We start from the raw sequence: 14641 nt of genomic DNA, 5'->3' as shown, positions 1-14641 counted from the left end.
CAGCCAGCTGTTGATCCGCGTGCCGTGAGTGACATCACAGAACATCCTCTTACCTTAGCTCCACCCCTCAGAGCTACATCCAGCCAACTGTGTGGCAGGAGCACACCCAGCATTGGAGCAGAGATCCAGACGTGTGTGTGTGTGTGTGTGTAAGACAGGCAGCTTTTGTTTGGAGCAGCGGAGCCACCAGCTCCAGAGAGTCTTACGTAACCATGGTGACAGTAGTCCGCTTCATCAGATGAGATCTGCTGCACTGCCTCAATCCCTTCTCCTGGGCTTCAACTCTCCCTCTCGCTCTCTCTCGCTCTCTCTCCCTCTCTCTCTCTCTCTCTCTCGCTCTCTCTCTCTCTCTCTCTCTCTCTCTCCTCTCTCTCCCTCTCGCTCTCTCTCTCTCACAGACACACATTCTCACTTCTTCTCTTCCACATACGCAAGCTCGCTCTTTAACACACACACATACACACACACACACACACACACACATTATCTGTCTCTCATACACATTACACACTCTCACACAGAACTGTACACGAGGTGAGGAGAGTGCTTGGCCCCTTGCTCTGTTGCCATGTCCCACAGCACCACACGAGGGCGCTGTTCTGACTGCTTTTGGTCCTGCTCCTCTCTTCTCTCAGTTCCTCTTCTCCAGTCAGAGGGGATCCCTGCTGCACACACACACACACACACAAACACACAGGGGTGTAGCACAATATCCTGGGCCCCTGCATAGGCAGTCCCATGTTCCTCAACCCAGGTAAAATAAAATATATTCCAGACTTTTCAAGGCCCCTCTCTCCCCTTGGGCCCCTATAATCAGTAGTGGTTTTACCCCCAGTCCGACACCCCGTGCACACACACACACACACACACACAATCTGCAACATCTGCAACAGCATTGTGATAACTCATTAAGCACATTTCCTCACAGCTCACTGTGAGGTTCTTCTGATCAGAAAAGGCCTCTCACACACACACACACACCACCTCCCCAGACTGGAGAGGACACACACACACACACCCACCCTGGTGTTGTCCGGAGGCCTGTTGATTCAGCAAGGCTTGGTGGCGTTGACATGGGTGCCCGGGTCTCCTGTTGCATTCTGCTCTTCCAACGTCACCTGACTAGAGATAAAGTATTGCCTGAGAGTGTATGTGTGTGTGTGTACATGTGTGTGAGGCTGCTAGGACACAATCCCTGAGACAGCGTTTAGCAGGGACTTGCGCGTATCCAGTGTGTGTGTGTGTGAGAGAGAGAGAGAGAGAGAGAGAGAGCCGTACTAGTAGTCCCAGTATGTGTGTGTGTGTATGTGAGAGAGAGAGTGTGTGTGTATGTGTGAGTGTCTGTGTGTGTGTGTGAGAGAGAGAGAGAGAGAGTGTGTGTGTGTGTGTGTGTGTATGAGTGTGTGTGTGTGTGTGTGTGTGTAAGAGAGTGTGTGTGTCTGTGTGAGTGTGTGTGTGTGTGTGTGTGTGTGTGAGTGTGTGTGTGTGTGTGTGCAGTGGTACTGTCCTGGTGAGGCCTCCTCTATAAATAGCTGTTCTTCTGCCTCCTCACCTCCCTGAGCCGCTCGTCTCTCCAGCCAGAAGTTGCGTAAGAAGCTATTGTCAGACACACACTTCCTGGCTGGCCCTTCCTGTTTCAGGCCACACACACACACACATACATGTCTGCATCATCAGATCACAGCCACTTCCATCTGGTCTAACACCATCAGCTCAGACACACACAGACACCTTAAGATTGTCCATTTTGTGTGTGTGTGTGTGTGTGTATGTGTATGTGTAAATGTGTAAAAGTATTGTGAGGCCTATTACACGAGCGACACTGAACAACAAACGGTCGCTGTCAATGTTCACCGAGTTGCTGATCTGTAGGATCACCTACGACTTCAGACTGTTCATTGCTTTCAGTGCTCTCCAGACTGCCAGGAAAACGTTAAATCCTCCGGGTTGGACACAGCTGTGCGCCTTCATCATTGCCCTTGGACTACTCAGCCGGTTAACTAGATGCAACCAACTGGACTACTAGTTAACATGAGTTTTCTTTTTAAAATGTCTTAATTATTTATTTTATTATTTGTTTTTGTTTGTTTGTTTGTTATCAGTCTTGAATGTTTCACATGTTGTATGTTTCACGTGTGACAGATGCGGTACGATTACGCTTGCAGCTCCGTAGGCATTTTTTTGTTATTTGTTTGTTTGGGTCTTGTGTGTGAAGCACTTTTGTTGCACTTTGTGCATAGAAAAAATGCTCTTCATGTTTGTCTGTAAGCACTTTGTGCTCAATGCTTGAAAAGTGCTATATAAATAAATATTATTATTATTATATTATTATTATTATTACACTGTTTCTCTATAAAGGCCAATAAAGTAAAACGTCTGGTACCTGACAAGTTTCGGCTACCTTGCCTCTGTAGCCTTCATCAGAGGTGTCACGTGATATTGGTGTGACGTCGTCTGAGATGTGTTATATGGCGTTTTCCATCCCACCTGATGTGGTGTGACGTCGTCTGAGCTGTGTTATATGGTGTTTTCCATCCCACCTGATGTGGTCGGATGGCCGTGTCCCCTGGGGTGCTCCGGGGGGGAGGGGTGGTTGGGGCGCCCTCTGCTGTCTGGAGGTTTTTCACACAGCCGGGGGCTGCCCTACAGGACTTTATTGGCCTTTATAGAGAAACAGTGTAATAGTATATCAGTAGGCCTAATGAACCTCTTCAATATATTGTGATGCCTGCCATTAAACCCACAGTAACTTCAATGACACCACATTCTACATCCATAAGTATTCATATGGAGATGTTCCCCCCTTTAGCTTTAGCGTTACTGTTACTCCGTTGGGCTGGAGTGCTTGGGGAGAGCCCTAATGCTAGCTCTGTTGAGATCCATCCTCCATCTATCCCTGAACAGTGCGAAAGCTGCACCTCCCGTGTCTGGTTAGGGAGATCGCTCAGGGCTACTGTGGGCCTACTCTGGATCGCTCAGGCCTACTCTGGGAGTGAGAGATCTGCTGATGCCACGACCACCACATTGCTGCCGAGTTCAGAGCTGGCATGCCTGGGCAGCCGTGGGCCCACTGGTTATCGCTTCGGACTTGTAACCGGAGGGTTGCCGGTTCGAACCCCTACCAGTAGGCGTGGCTGAAGTGCCCTTGAGCAATGCACCTACTGTAACCCCTCACTGCTCCCCGAGTTGCAGGCAGCTCACTGCGCCGGGATTAGTGTGTGCTTCACCTCACTGTGTGTTCACTGTGTGCTGAGTGTGTTTCACTAATTCACGGATTGGGATTAATGCAGAGACCAAATTTCCCTCACGGGATCAAAAGAGTATACTTATACTTTATATATGCTCTGCTAGCTGCCTGGAGTTTGGATTGAGGGAGGAATATGATCTATGGCTGTCGCTGTCAAAAATCCACCACGTTGATCTATCTGCAAGTTCCTTCGTCTGCTTAGGAAGATCGCTCATGTCTTCAGACTGATCTGTGCTCCCAGTGCTCTCCAGACTGCCAACGAAACCACCAGGCTGGTCTGTACAAAGACATTCTGTGGTGTGTTGTTTCACACAGTCATCATGGACATTATTCAGCCGGTTACATTTAACCAATAACTAATTTGTTAAGTTAGAATTTTTTACTTTGTATTATTTTCACATGTTTGTTGTTTGTTTTGATGTCGGTTGCTGAGGTTACGGGTATGCTGGTGAGTTACACTGCTCTGTCTGACACCTCGTTTTTGTTTGATTTGACGTTTGGATTTGTTTTTGTTTTTTAATTATTTGTTAATTTGTGTTTTGTGTGTGGAGCGCTTTGGGTATAGCACTCTGTGCATAGATAAATAAAAACGTACTTACTTACTTAATAATGTAACAGCTTCCACTCTTTTTATTTTGATTTTAGAGTGTCTGAGGAAATACTTGCCTATTCATTCAGAAAAGTATTTGTGAGGTCAGACTCTGATGTTGGACAAGAAGGCCTGGCTCGCAATGACTGTTCTAGTTCCGATTTAGAATGGGATGTCATTGAAATTCCTGTGTGTGTAATGGCAGGGACCCAATACTTTTCACTATGTGTGTAATGGGGGTCTATGATGATGTGGACATTGCTGTGGTCTGATGTTGTGGATGTGTGTTTATATATATATGTGTGTGTGTGTGTGTGTTTGTATATACTGTATGTATGTCTGTATGGGGGGGTCATGTCTATAATGATATGGATGCGGCTGTGACCTGATGGTGTGAGTGTGTGTATATGTATATGTGTGTGGGGGGGGGGGGGGGGGCGCAGGGTGGTCATGTCTTTGACCTGATGATGTGGACGTAGTTGTGACCTTGGAGGTCAGGGTTCTTGTTTTGTTTTTTCCTTGACGTCACACTCTGTGCAGAGTATCAAGTGGTGTATGTGAGTGGCAGAGAGCCTGAACCACCTCTCACACACACACAGCTGATGAGGGGAACACACACACACACACAGTGGATGAGAAGAACACACACACACACACCACTGATGGGGAGAGCATGAGACAAAGGGGCTACACAGTGTTTCACAAAACACACTTTTCAAAGCCCTTTTTCTGTGCTCTCAGTGTCGGCGGAGAGGAAGTGGCCGTTAGCAGATAATAAATCGGGGTCAGACAATGTGTGTGTGTGTGTGTATGTGTATGTGTGTGTGTGTGTGTGTGAGGGTAACCCAAGCGGAGCTGAAACTCACACCTGGCTGTCTTTACCTAGTCTGAAACCTGAGCGCCATTTGAGGACACCTGAGTCGGTCACATGAGTGCTGCGTTCGGCCGCTGCACGGCAGTTACGCACTCATTTCCACGACGACCACGCTGTCACGTGCTGCCCGGCGAATTTCCCCACAGCCCCTCTCCTTCCAGCCTGGTCCATCTACACACACACACACACACACACACACACACACACACACACAGCCTCTCCTTCCAGCCTGGTCCCTCTACACACACAAACACACGCACACACAGCCTCTCCTTCCAGCCTGGTCCATCTACACACACACACACACACACACACACACATGCACGCACACACAGCCTCTCCTTCCAGCCTGGTCAATACACACACACACACACACACACACACACAGCCTCTCCTTCCAGCCTGGTCAATCTACACACACACACACACACACACACACAGCCTCTTCTTCCAGCCTGGTCAATCTACACACACACACGCACACACACACAGCCTCTCCTTCCAGCCTGGTCCACCAGACACACACACACACACACACATACACACACACACACACACAGCGTCTCCCTCCAGCGACCCCGTCAGGCTGTGTCGGGTGTGCACTGCTCTGTGTGACGGACAGAGGGTCAGGTGTTCAGGTATCAGGTGCGCTGTTCAGGTATTCAGACGTTTTGTTTGGACAGTGTGTCGTCAGGTGCTCTGCTTGGGGGGGACTAGATACCTAGCTGGACTGTTGGAAGGTTACGCTGCTGCATGAGAGTTGAGCTGTCCAGTTGATGCAGAGGATCCTGTTGTCTGGAGTTCAGGGGTTCTGTTTGAAGAGGAGCTATTTGTCAGATGTCCAGGTGTTCTCTTTGAAGAGGAGCTAATTGTCAGGTGTCCAGGTGTTCTGTTTGAAGAGGAACCTGTTGTCTGGAGTCCAGGTGTTCTGTCTGAAGAAGAACCTGTTGTTTGGTGTTCAGGAGTTCTGTTTGAAGAGGAGCCAGTCATCAGGTGTTCTGTTTGAAGTGGAACCTGTTGTCTGGAGTTTAGGTGTTCTGTTCTAAGAGGAACCAATTGGCAAGTGTTCTGTTCGAAGAGGAACCAATTGGCAAGTGTTCTGTTTGAAGAGGAACCAATTGTCTGGAGCTCAGGTGTGCTTTAGGACGCCCCCCCCCACCCCAGGCTGGGTGCCCCCCATGAAGGCATGTCGGACTCGGAGTCCTGGTGTCCCCAGGATAACAGACAGAGGAGTCCGTCCCCCACCCCTGTACACAGAGTCTGGATCTCTCTCATAGCAGGTGCGTCAGCTGTGTGTGTGTGTGTGTGTGTGTGTGTGTGTGTGTGTGTGGGAGAGAGAGACAAAAAACTCTAGCTATATTACCAGATTTGTGTGTATGTGTCTGTGCGTGCATGTGCATTTGGACTCTTGAATGTTTCCCCTGTTTTGTTTATGTGGTCAGTGTAACAAATGAGGAACAGTCTGAATCAGAGGACAGCAGATTTGACCTTTGTGCTCCGAGGCCAGTATCAAGCACAGCAGGGCAGCTGAAACGAGTCTGAGCCTGTGTCTGTGGTTCTGTCTATGTCTGTGTCTGTGTCAGTGTCAGTGTCTATGTCTGTGGCGCTGTCTATGTCTGTGTCTGTGTCAGTGTATGGCGCTGTCTATATCTGTGTCTGTGTCCGTGGCTGTGGGGTTAGGCTGTGTAGCCCCATCCTCAGTCTCACATTTAGTCAAGCCTGACAGGACATAGCGACAGGACATAGCAGCAGGACATACTGTAGCAACAGGACATAGCAACAGGACCTATATCCAGCACCACAGCTTTCAGGCCAGCCTGCACAAGTGTCAGTGTGTCAAAGGTACCCACACTGAGAGAATAACGTCTCTTCAACACATAAACAACAACAACAACAACAACAACAACAACAACAACAAAATATTTATAAGATGCCTTGAATGATTATATATGTATTTGTAAGTCTCTTTGGAGAAAAGCATAAATCCCTTTAACTAACTATAACTAGACCTATAGATGGTGCAATCAGAATGACATCAGAAATGTTGCAATCACATCTTTAATATGACTCTGTTCCTGGTCCCTTTCTTTCTCCAACCGCCTCTACTGTTGTTCCCCTTCTGCTCTCTTCAGAAACAGACACAGGAGTGTGAGTGTGTTGTGTGTTTGTGTGTGTGTGTGTGTGTGTGTGTGTGTGTGTGTGTGCACGCGCGTGCATGAATAAGTCTGGTGCTCCTGGCACTGATATGTGATACTGGTGTAACTGAGGCTACTTTTATAGTCACGTGTGGGTCCTTACAGAAGTCAAAATCAATGAAGATGGGCTAGTAGGTATTTTAGAATTGTTAAAATAGGCTAATCTATTTTTTGGTTGGTTTATTAATTTCAAGAACATATAGGCTATATTCTATTCTATATTGTTATCTTATATGTTAACTTAGCCGACACTTTTTTCCAAAGGAATTTAGGCCCACAATCAACATTATTCTACATTAAGGATTAAAATGAACAGTTTATCTGGTTTTTATTAAAACACAACGCAACAACCAGAGAATCCAACAAAGTCAAATCAATTTAAATTCATAATAAAAGACTAATAATACTAACATGAATAATGGCAATATAGGCCTAGCCAGTCTTCATTCTAACAACAATAACTGTAAACATTTACAAACCGCCTAACTCTGTAAAAATAACGAATTAATTTGCAATAATAAGGCTATAAAAATATTATCTTCATCACTTCATGTCCACAAATAGGCTAATTGGGGGAGCAGTTGGTGTGAAAACTATCCTGCAAAGCCCTGCTGCGAATCGCCAACAACAGCTCCGAGGGTCCGAGACAGCCCAATATTCTTTTCACAACTTCGTCAGGCAGAGCCGCGGCTGTGATTTTGATTGGTCGGCGCAGGCCAATCCTTAGCAACGTTCCTTTGTGTGGTGATTGGGTTCCTGGTTACCATGTGATGTCCCTTTAAGATGTTTCTGACTGTCCGCAACCATGGCAGGAAAAAGCGTCTCGTCTCGCCAGTGATTGCGCAGCCAGAAGAGAAGAGAGGAGAAGGGAGGGGAGATTATCTCAGTTCTGCTAGCTTTCGGAAGCGGCGATACTTTGCACTGCGCGTCTGTATTTACGCGGTTTGTAAATCTTCTGTGTAGATTTCCTACGACAGTTTTTTGTACTTTCTTCCCGGGACATGGAACCGAGTCGGGCTCCTCGAGTGACGTATCGGTGATTCTTTCTGCAGGCAGCGAGCAGATGTAGAGCGCGCTTGTAGTAGTTTGCTGATTACTGTTTTGCCTTGTGTAGCATGACATAAGACTAGCGAATCTGATGGTTAGCGTGTCCGAAGACCTGCTGATACGAGGACAAGAATGTACCCTCCAAAAGCCAAGTGCTTTTTACTAAAAAGCTAGATTTTGTCTTTTAAAACTCGTAACGTTATTGCAGCGATACAAGCGTTCATGCCGAGATAACTGTGCCTAACGGAAGATATTTTCTATTGTATTTTTTTAATCAGCACAAAGATATCTAGGGGGGTTAGTGTTTCCTTTTTTTAATCGATGACTCTGGACCACCTGAAACACTCAGCAATCCTTTCAACTTTGTTTAAAATGGCAGACGACAATGATTTGATAGGAGCATCCGAGTTTATAAAAGGTAAGGGTAACTTGAGGTAGAGGCGGGGATGTTGGGGGAGACTCGGATCAGTCCTGTTGCCTACACTAGGCTACTTTGCCTAACTCACAACAAGAGTTGGGCCCTGTCTTGTCTGAGAACTATTTAGGTGGATGAGCGATCACTCGCCCCTGTGCCTTCGATTGTTTATCAATATATAGCTGGGGGCTATGAACACTCACATAGGCATACTTAGGCCTACTGTTGATCTAGAACAGATTATACACAGATTGTCACACAATTCGGCTGTGTTTCTGCAGTCATTTGAAGACATGCTATGAATGAAGTAAACACGAAACTGAGTCTCTATCTGTTCTCACAAACCTGTATTTCCTCCACAGAACGACTGTATTTTGCAACGCTAAGAAGCAAGCCAAAAAGCACAGCAAACACACACTACTTCAGCACGGATGACGAGTTTGTGTATGAAAAGTAAGTTGTGTTTCCCTCCTCTCTGCACGCGCCCTCCGCGCGCTGCCTGTCGCTCTGCTGCCTCGTGCATCCGCAACAAGTAGCCGCCCGAGCCGCGCGCTGGGTTGGTCCCTCTCGCGCTGGCTGCTTATGCAACAGTTTTAATTGTTATTTACCATTTCAGTCTGATTAACAAGGCCATTGTTCTCCGTTCCGTCGCATTGGGGTCTTCCAGTCGTTATGTAATCTTTTCCTGCTTGACTATTTCTACACTGATGATGACAACTCCTTAAAACACCCAAAGCTTAATAACAATTGGATGGCCATAAAATCATTAAGAACAACATCCACATAGGAAACTGACCACTTTGTCTAATTTTTCCAGCTTCTATGCAGACTTTGGACCTCTGAACCTAGCCATGCTTTATAGATACTGCTGTAAACTCAACAAGAAGCTTAAGGTGAGTGTTTCTGCCCTGACGGGTGGGTGGGGGTCTCACACATACACACACTTTACCATTCACACCAGCAGTCAGGTGGAGGACACAGACGTCATTTCCCACAGCCTCAGATCATATCTCAGTTTGTGTGAATGAGACAGACCGGTTGGTGTCTGGCAGGGTGGCGTGTTATTGTGGCTCATGTGCACAGGTATGTCATACCACAGTAATGCACCACCACACCCTAACACTGGTGTGTGCGTGTGTGTGTGTGTGTGTGTGTGTGTGTGTGTGTGTGTTGGGTGCAGATGCTCCTGTGGTGTAAGTGTTAATCAGAAGCTTCAGTTCTGCGTCCTAATCACTGTCCTGCTTATAGAGCTTGACTCACCGACTCAGAGCAGAGCTGCCCTTCAGAGAGGGCAGAGAGAGATAGAGAATGAAGGAGAGAGAGAGAGAGAGAGAGAGAGAGATTATTTTATTATTATATTATTATATTTCCCCCCCTTTCTCCATTGCTACTGTGTGTTAGTGCGTGTGTATTAGGGGAGTGGTGGAGTGTGTGTGTGTGTGTTCTAATGTCCTATTATTATTATTATTATTATTATTATTATTATTCTCCATAGTCCATGTCAATTGTTGTTATTATTACTATTAATTGCTAATTGTTTTCTTCTCTTGATGAAATTACTGCTTTGGCAACATTGTAAAACTTAGTCATGCCAATAAAGCTCATTGAATTGAATTGAGAGATGTAAGAAAGGGATGTAGGGAGAGAGAGAGAGAGAGAGAGAGAGAGAGAGAGAGAGAGAGAGAGAGAGAGAGAGAGAGAGAGAGAGAGAGAGAGAGAGAGAGAGAGAGAGAGAGAGAGAGAGATATTTAGGCAAAGAGAGAGAGTCTGCAGGTGAGGTGTGAGCTGGTACTTACAGCATAAGCGCCGATGAACACTGCAGCGTTTGCTCTCTTGCGCTGGTCAAAGCTGGTGTAGTGGACGATCCTCTTGCTCGTCAGTGTGAAGGACTACTTAAGGCCTTCAGACAGGGAGAGACAGAATGAAGGAGTTGGAGAGAAAGGGAGGGAGGGAGTGGGATAGAAAAAGAGAAGGAGAGAATAAGGGAGTGGGAGAGAGAGGGAGGGAGGGAGTGGGAGAGAAAAAGAGAAGGAGAGAATGAAAGAGTGGGAGAGAGAGGGAGAGAGAGATGTAGAGAATGAGGGAGTAGGAGAGAGGGAGATGTAGAGATGGCTTGTGTGAGGCCTAACTCTCAGAGATGGCTTGTGTGAGGCCTAACTCTCAGAGATGGCTTGTGTGAGGCCTAACTCTCAGAGATGGCTTGGCTTGTGTGAGGCCTAACTCTCAGAGATGGCTTGTGTGAGGCCTAACTCTCAGAGATGGCTTGTTGATGGCTCTCAGCCGTCTCTTTGTCCTGGTGGGCTGTGGGGCCTGAAGCCTGGACTAGAAACACCGTGGTCACAAGATCAGGTCCTCGCGCTCACACACACCCTCGAAACTCCAGTCACCCATGGCCTAACTTGAGCAGAGAGGGAGGGAGGGAGAGAGAGAGAGAGAGAGATTGAGTTAGGGAGAGAGAGAGAGAGAGAGAGAGAGAGAGAGATTGAGTTAGGGAGAGAGAGAAAGAGAGAGAGAGAGAGAGAGAGAGAGAGAGAGAGAGAGAGATTGAGTTAGTGAGGGAGGGAGGAAAGGTGAGATAATTGATTTAAGAGAGGAGAACACAAATAGAATGCACTCTCTGGATTGTTGAGGGAGTGTCTGGGTTGGTCATTAGTGCTTGTTGTCTAGTGAAATCTGGGCCCTGTGTGTGCATGCGTGTGTGTGCATGCGTGTGTGTGCATGCGTGTGTGTGCATGCGTGTGTGTGTGTGTGTGTGTGTGTGTGTGAGTGTGTGTGTGTGTGTGTGCTCGCTCTCTCTCTTGCTTGGTCTAGCAGTAGAGCCAGTCCTCTTCAGCTGGTGGAAGAACAGCTTGCAGCTTGGCGTGTCACTCCAAATCAGGGCTATGTCAGGGACGTAACTGAGTCGTATTAGGGATGTAACTGAGCCAAAACCCAGGATCCTCAGGAAGGCTGTTTACCGAGAGACGTTGGTTTATAAATAGTTTAAAAGAAAAAGGAGTGTGCGGCTACTCTCTCACATCATCCTAACCAGCACCTTGGTTTAGCTCTCATTCTGTTTCTCACCATAACAGAGCCATATCAGGGCTGTATCTGTGCCAGGCCATGACCGTATCAGTGTGTGTGTGTGTGTGTGTGTGTGTGTGTGTGTGTGTGTGTGTGTGTGTGTGTGTGTGTGTGTGAGTGTAAGGAAGGCTGGAAGATGAGTAAGGACTGATGTCCGCCCGTCTCTATTAATACATCTGATGAATGGAGTCGTCCGAGGGGGACAGACCCGGCTGATGAAGAGGCTCTGAGGTGTTCCATCAGTGTGTGTGTGTGTGTGTGTGTGTGTCAGGGTGTGTTTTGAGGCGTGTGTGTGTGTTGGGGTGTGTAAAGTGAGTAAAGGAATAAGTAATGGAGTGAAGAGTGTGCTATTTGAGGTGGTGAGATCTCGGAGTGGTGCGGTGGGATATTTGATGAGGTGTGTTTCTTCATCAGCTGGGGCACTTTCACGTGTGTGTGAGTGTGTGTGTGTGTGTGTGTGTGTGTGTGTGTGAGATGGGTTTCTTCATCAGCTGGGGCACTTTCACGTGTGTGTGAGTGTTTGAGGAACCTGGTGAAGCTGCGTACATATTATGTGTGTGTGTCTATGTGTCTCAGAAGGGTCATGAAATCAGGTGTGTGTGTCTGTGTCTGTGTGTGTGTGTGTGTGATATGAGTGTAATGAAGCAGGATGAGTGAGCAGGTCCTGTGATTTTTCCCCTGTATGTCCGTGTGGTATTTAACATGATAATAACACACACAGGCACTACTTCTGCACATGTAGCACGTTCAGTGAGTGCTCTCTCGCTCTCACACACACACACACACACACACAATCTGCTGATCATAGGCTACGTGTTATCAGTCACATATATCTATGGAAACACCATCCAGTTGAGAAGTGGAGGCCGTCTATTATGACTGAAGGTTGTTTAAGTTCATCACCAGACAGCAGTGCACTCGCCTTGACCATCAGGCCCGACCTTACTAAGATGGAGGTTCTGGTCCTGGGTCTTTGGCCATCAGGCCTGACCTTACTAAGATGGAGGATTTTATTTGGAATGTTTGAGAGAAATGTTGACTCCATTGGCTCGTTGGTTTAGGCACTATCAGATATCAATAGTTTTTTAGCATGTAGCAGCTCAACCAGGCTCATTAGATTATTAGTATGTCACAGCTCAACCCATACCATTAGTTAATTAGCAAGTAGCAGCTAAACCAGCATCATTAGTTTATTAGCGTGTAGCAGCTAAACCAGCATCAATAGTTTATTTGCATGTATCAGCTAAACCAGCATCATTAGTTAATTAGCAAGTAGCAGCTAAACCAGCATCATTAGTTTATTAGCGTGTAGCAGCTAAACCAGCATCATTAGTTTATTTGCATGTATCAGCTAAACCAGCATCATTAGTTTATTAGCATGTAGCAGCTAAACCAGCATCATTAGTTTATTAGCATGTAGCAGCTAAACCAGCATCATTAGTTTATTAGCATGTAGCAGCTAAACCAGCATCATTAGTTTATTAGCATGTAGCAGCTAAACCAGGATAAATATGAGTGGAGATGAGAGGTGGTGAAATAAGACGTGTCCCATGAACTGAAATGTACTGAAGGTTCTCCATCTGTTCTGTGTTCTATGTTCTGTCTGTGGAACAGGCTGACTGTAGTTCGTTCATATGTTCATGTATAGGGGTGATGAAGGTAAAGAAAGCATGCCATCTCCACACCTCCCTCCCTCCCTCCCTCATCCCTCCATCTCTCCTCCCCCTCACACTCGTGCGACTCCTCTGCCTGTGTGTGTTTGTGCGGGGCGTGCCGTGTCGCCATGGGGACCACATTCCCGTCAGCAAGGGGCTGCGGGTGTGCATGTCCGAGACGGGATGATGAGCTCTCAAGGAGGGAAGAGCTGACGAGAGGGACGCTCACACACACACACACACACACACACACACACACACACACACACACACACACACACACACACACACACACACATACACACACACACACACACACACACACACACATACACACACACACACACACACACACACACACACACACACACACACAGTCACACTTTTAACCCCCACACCTCCCTCCCAAACACACACACACACACACACACACACACACACACACACTTACATTTATTCAGTCACATTTAGGGTCCAGGTTCACCCCAGTACCCAGATTTGTTGGTCAGTCTCCTCAGTCCACTCCAGTCCGTTGGTGTGTAGCTCATACAGACCCCCCATACCCCAGATCTTGACCCCCCCTCCTCCACTGGTGCTGTAAGGAAGCTGCAGGTAGTCCAGAGGGAAGCTCAGTAAGTGAGTGGGAGCTGTGTGTGTGTGTGTGTGTGTGTGTGTGTGTGTGTGTGTGTGTGTGTGTGTGTGTGTGTGTGTAGCGTTTAGAGTTCCCATTCTTCTGCTCATCTTCCCTCCTTGCAGGGCAGGGCTTCTGCATTCTCAGTCTAGCTTCCTGGTTCCATGGACATGCTGCAGACCTCCGCGCTATTATTTACCCCTGACCCGTGTTTATTATTTACTCCTTACTCGTGTTTGTTATTGACATGTTATTGTTTATTTGACTCATGCTGCTAGCCCATGACCCCGCCCCCCCCATCCCACCCATGTCCAACCTTCAGACCCAGAGCATGAGTGTGAGCCGTCGGCGTGGAATAATCTGCGTGTGTTAACTATAATTTCTTACACACACACACACACACACACACACACACACACACACACACACACACACACACACACACACACACACGGTCAGTTTGTTTGTTTCGCCATGTGTTCACCTTTAGTATGTAAAATGTAAGGTTTGCTATTGGGTGTGGAACATGTGTTCAGATAAGATAAAGCCTTGATTATCTGTCAGGCACAGTGTGTGTGGGTGTGTGTGTGTGTTTCGGTCTTTTGGTCTCCATAGCTTTAGTGAAAAGTATGTGAGTGTGTTGGTTTTAGACTCGTGACTTTTGTGATTTAACCTGTCACATTCCTGTTACAAACATAGTGTACAGGTACTCACAGGTGTGTGTGTGTGTGTGTGTGCGCACCCTAACCTGTCAGTACAGTTTATTAGTCAGGTTTACTTTAGCACAGTCATACTTACCCATGGGTTTCACCATCTTCTTAGTCTTTTACATACACATACACATACACACACACACACACTCACATACACACTCCTTTAAGATAAGATTAGAAATACTTTATTCATCCCGAAGGAAATTTGACTG

The 14641-nt window shown here is 46.9% G+C and overlaps 1 protein-coding gene across 1 annotated transcript in view; it reads left to right on the top strand.

The window, feature by feature from the left end:
• Positions 1-7715: 7715 nt before the first annotated feature.
• cdc14ab (cell division cycle 14Ab) overlaps positions 7716-14641 on the top strand; it is a 47915-nt gene continuing 40989 nt past the window's right edge. The window contains exons 1-3 of the mRNA XM_048253495.1: positions 7716-8370; positions 8730-8820; positions 9185-9260. Of these exons, the coding sequence (XP_048109452.1) occupies positions 8274-8370; positions 8730-8820; positions 9185-9260 (264 nt within the window). The 5' untranslated portion in view covers positions 7716-8273. The remainder of the gene's footprint in view (positions 8371-8729; positions 8821-9184; positions 9261-14641) is intronic.

Source organism: Alosa alosa, chromosome 9 (assembly GCF_017589495.1).
Source record: "Alosa alosa isolate M-15738 ecotype Scorff River chromosome 9, AALO_Geno_1.1, whole genome shotgun sequence".
NCBI classification, from domain to species: domain Eukaryota; kingdom Metazoa; phylum Chordata; class Actinopteri; order Clupeiformes; family Clupeidae; genus Alosa; species Alosa alosa.
The sequence above is the reverse complement of the archived record's forward strand: the minus strand, read 5'-3'. Positions and strand labels throughout refer to the sequence as shown.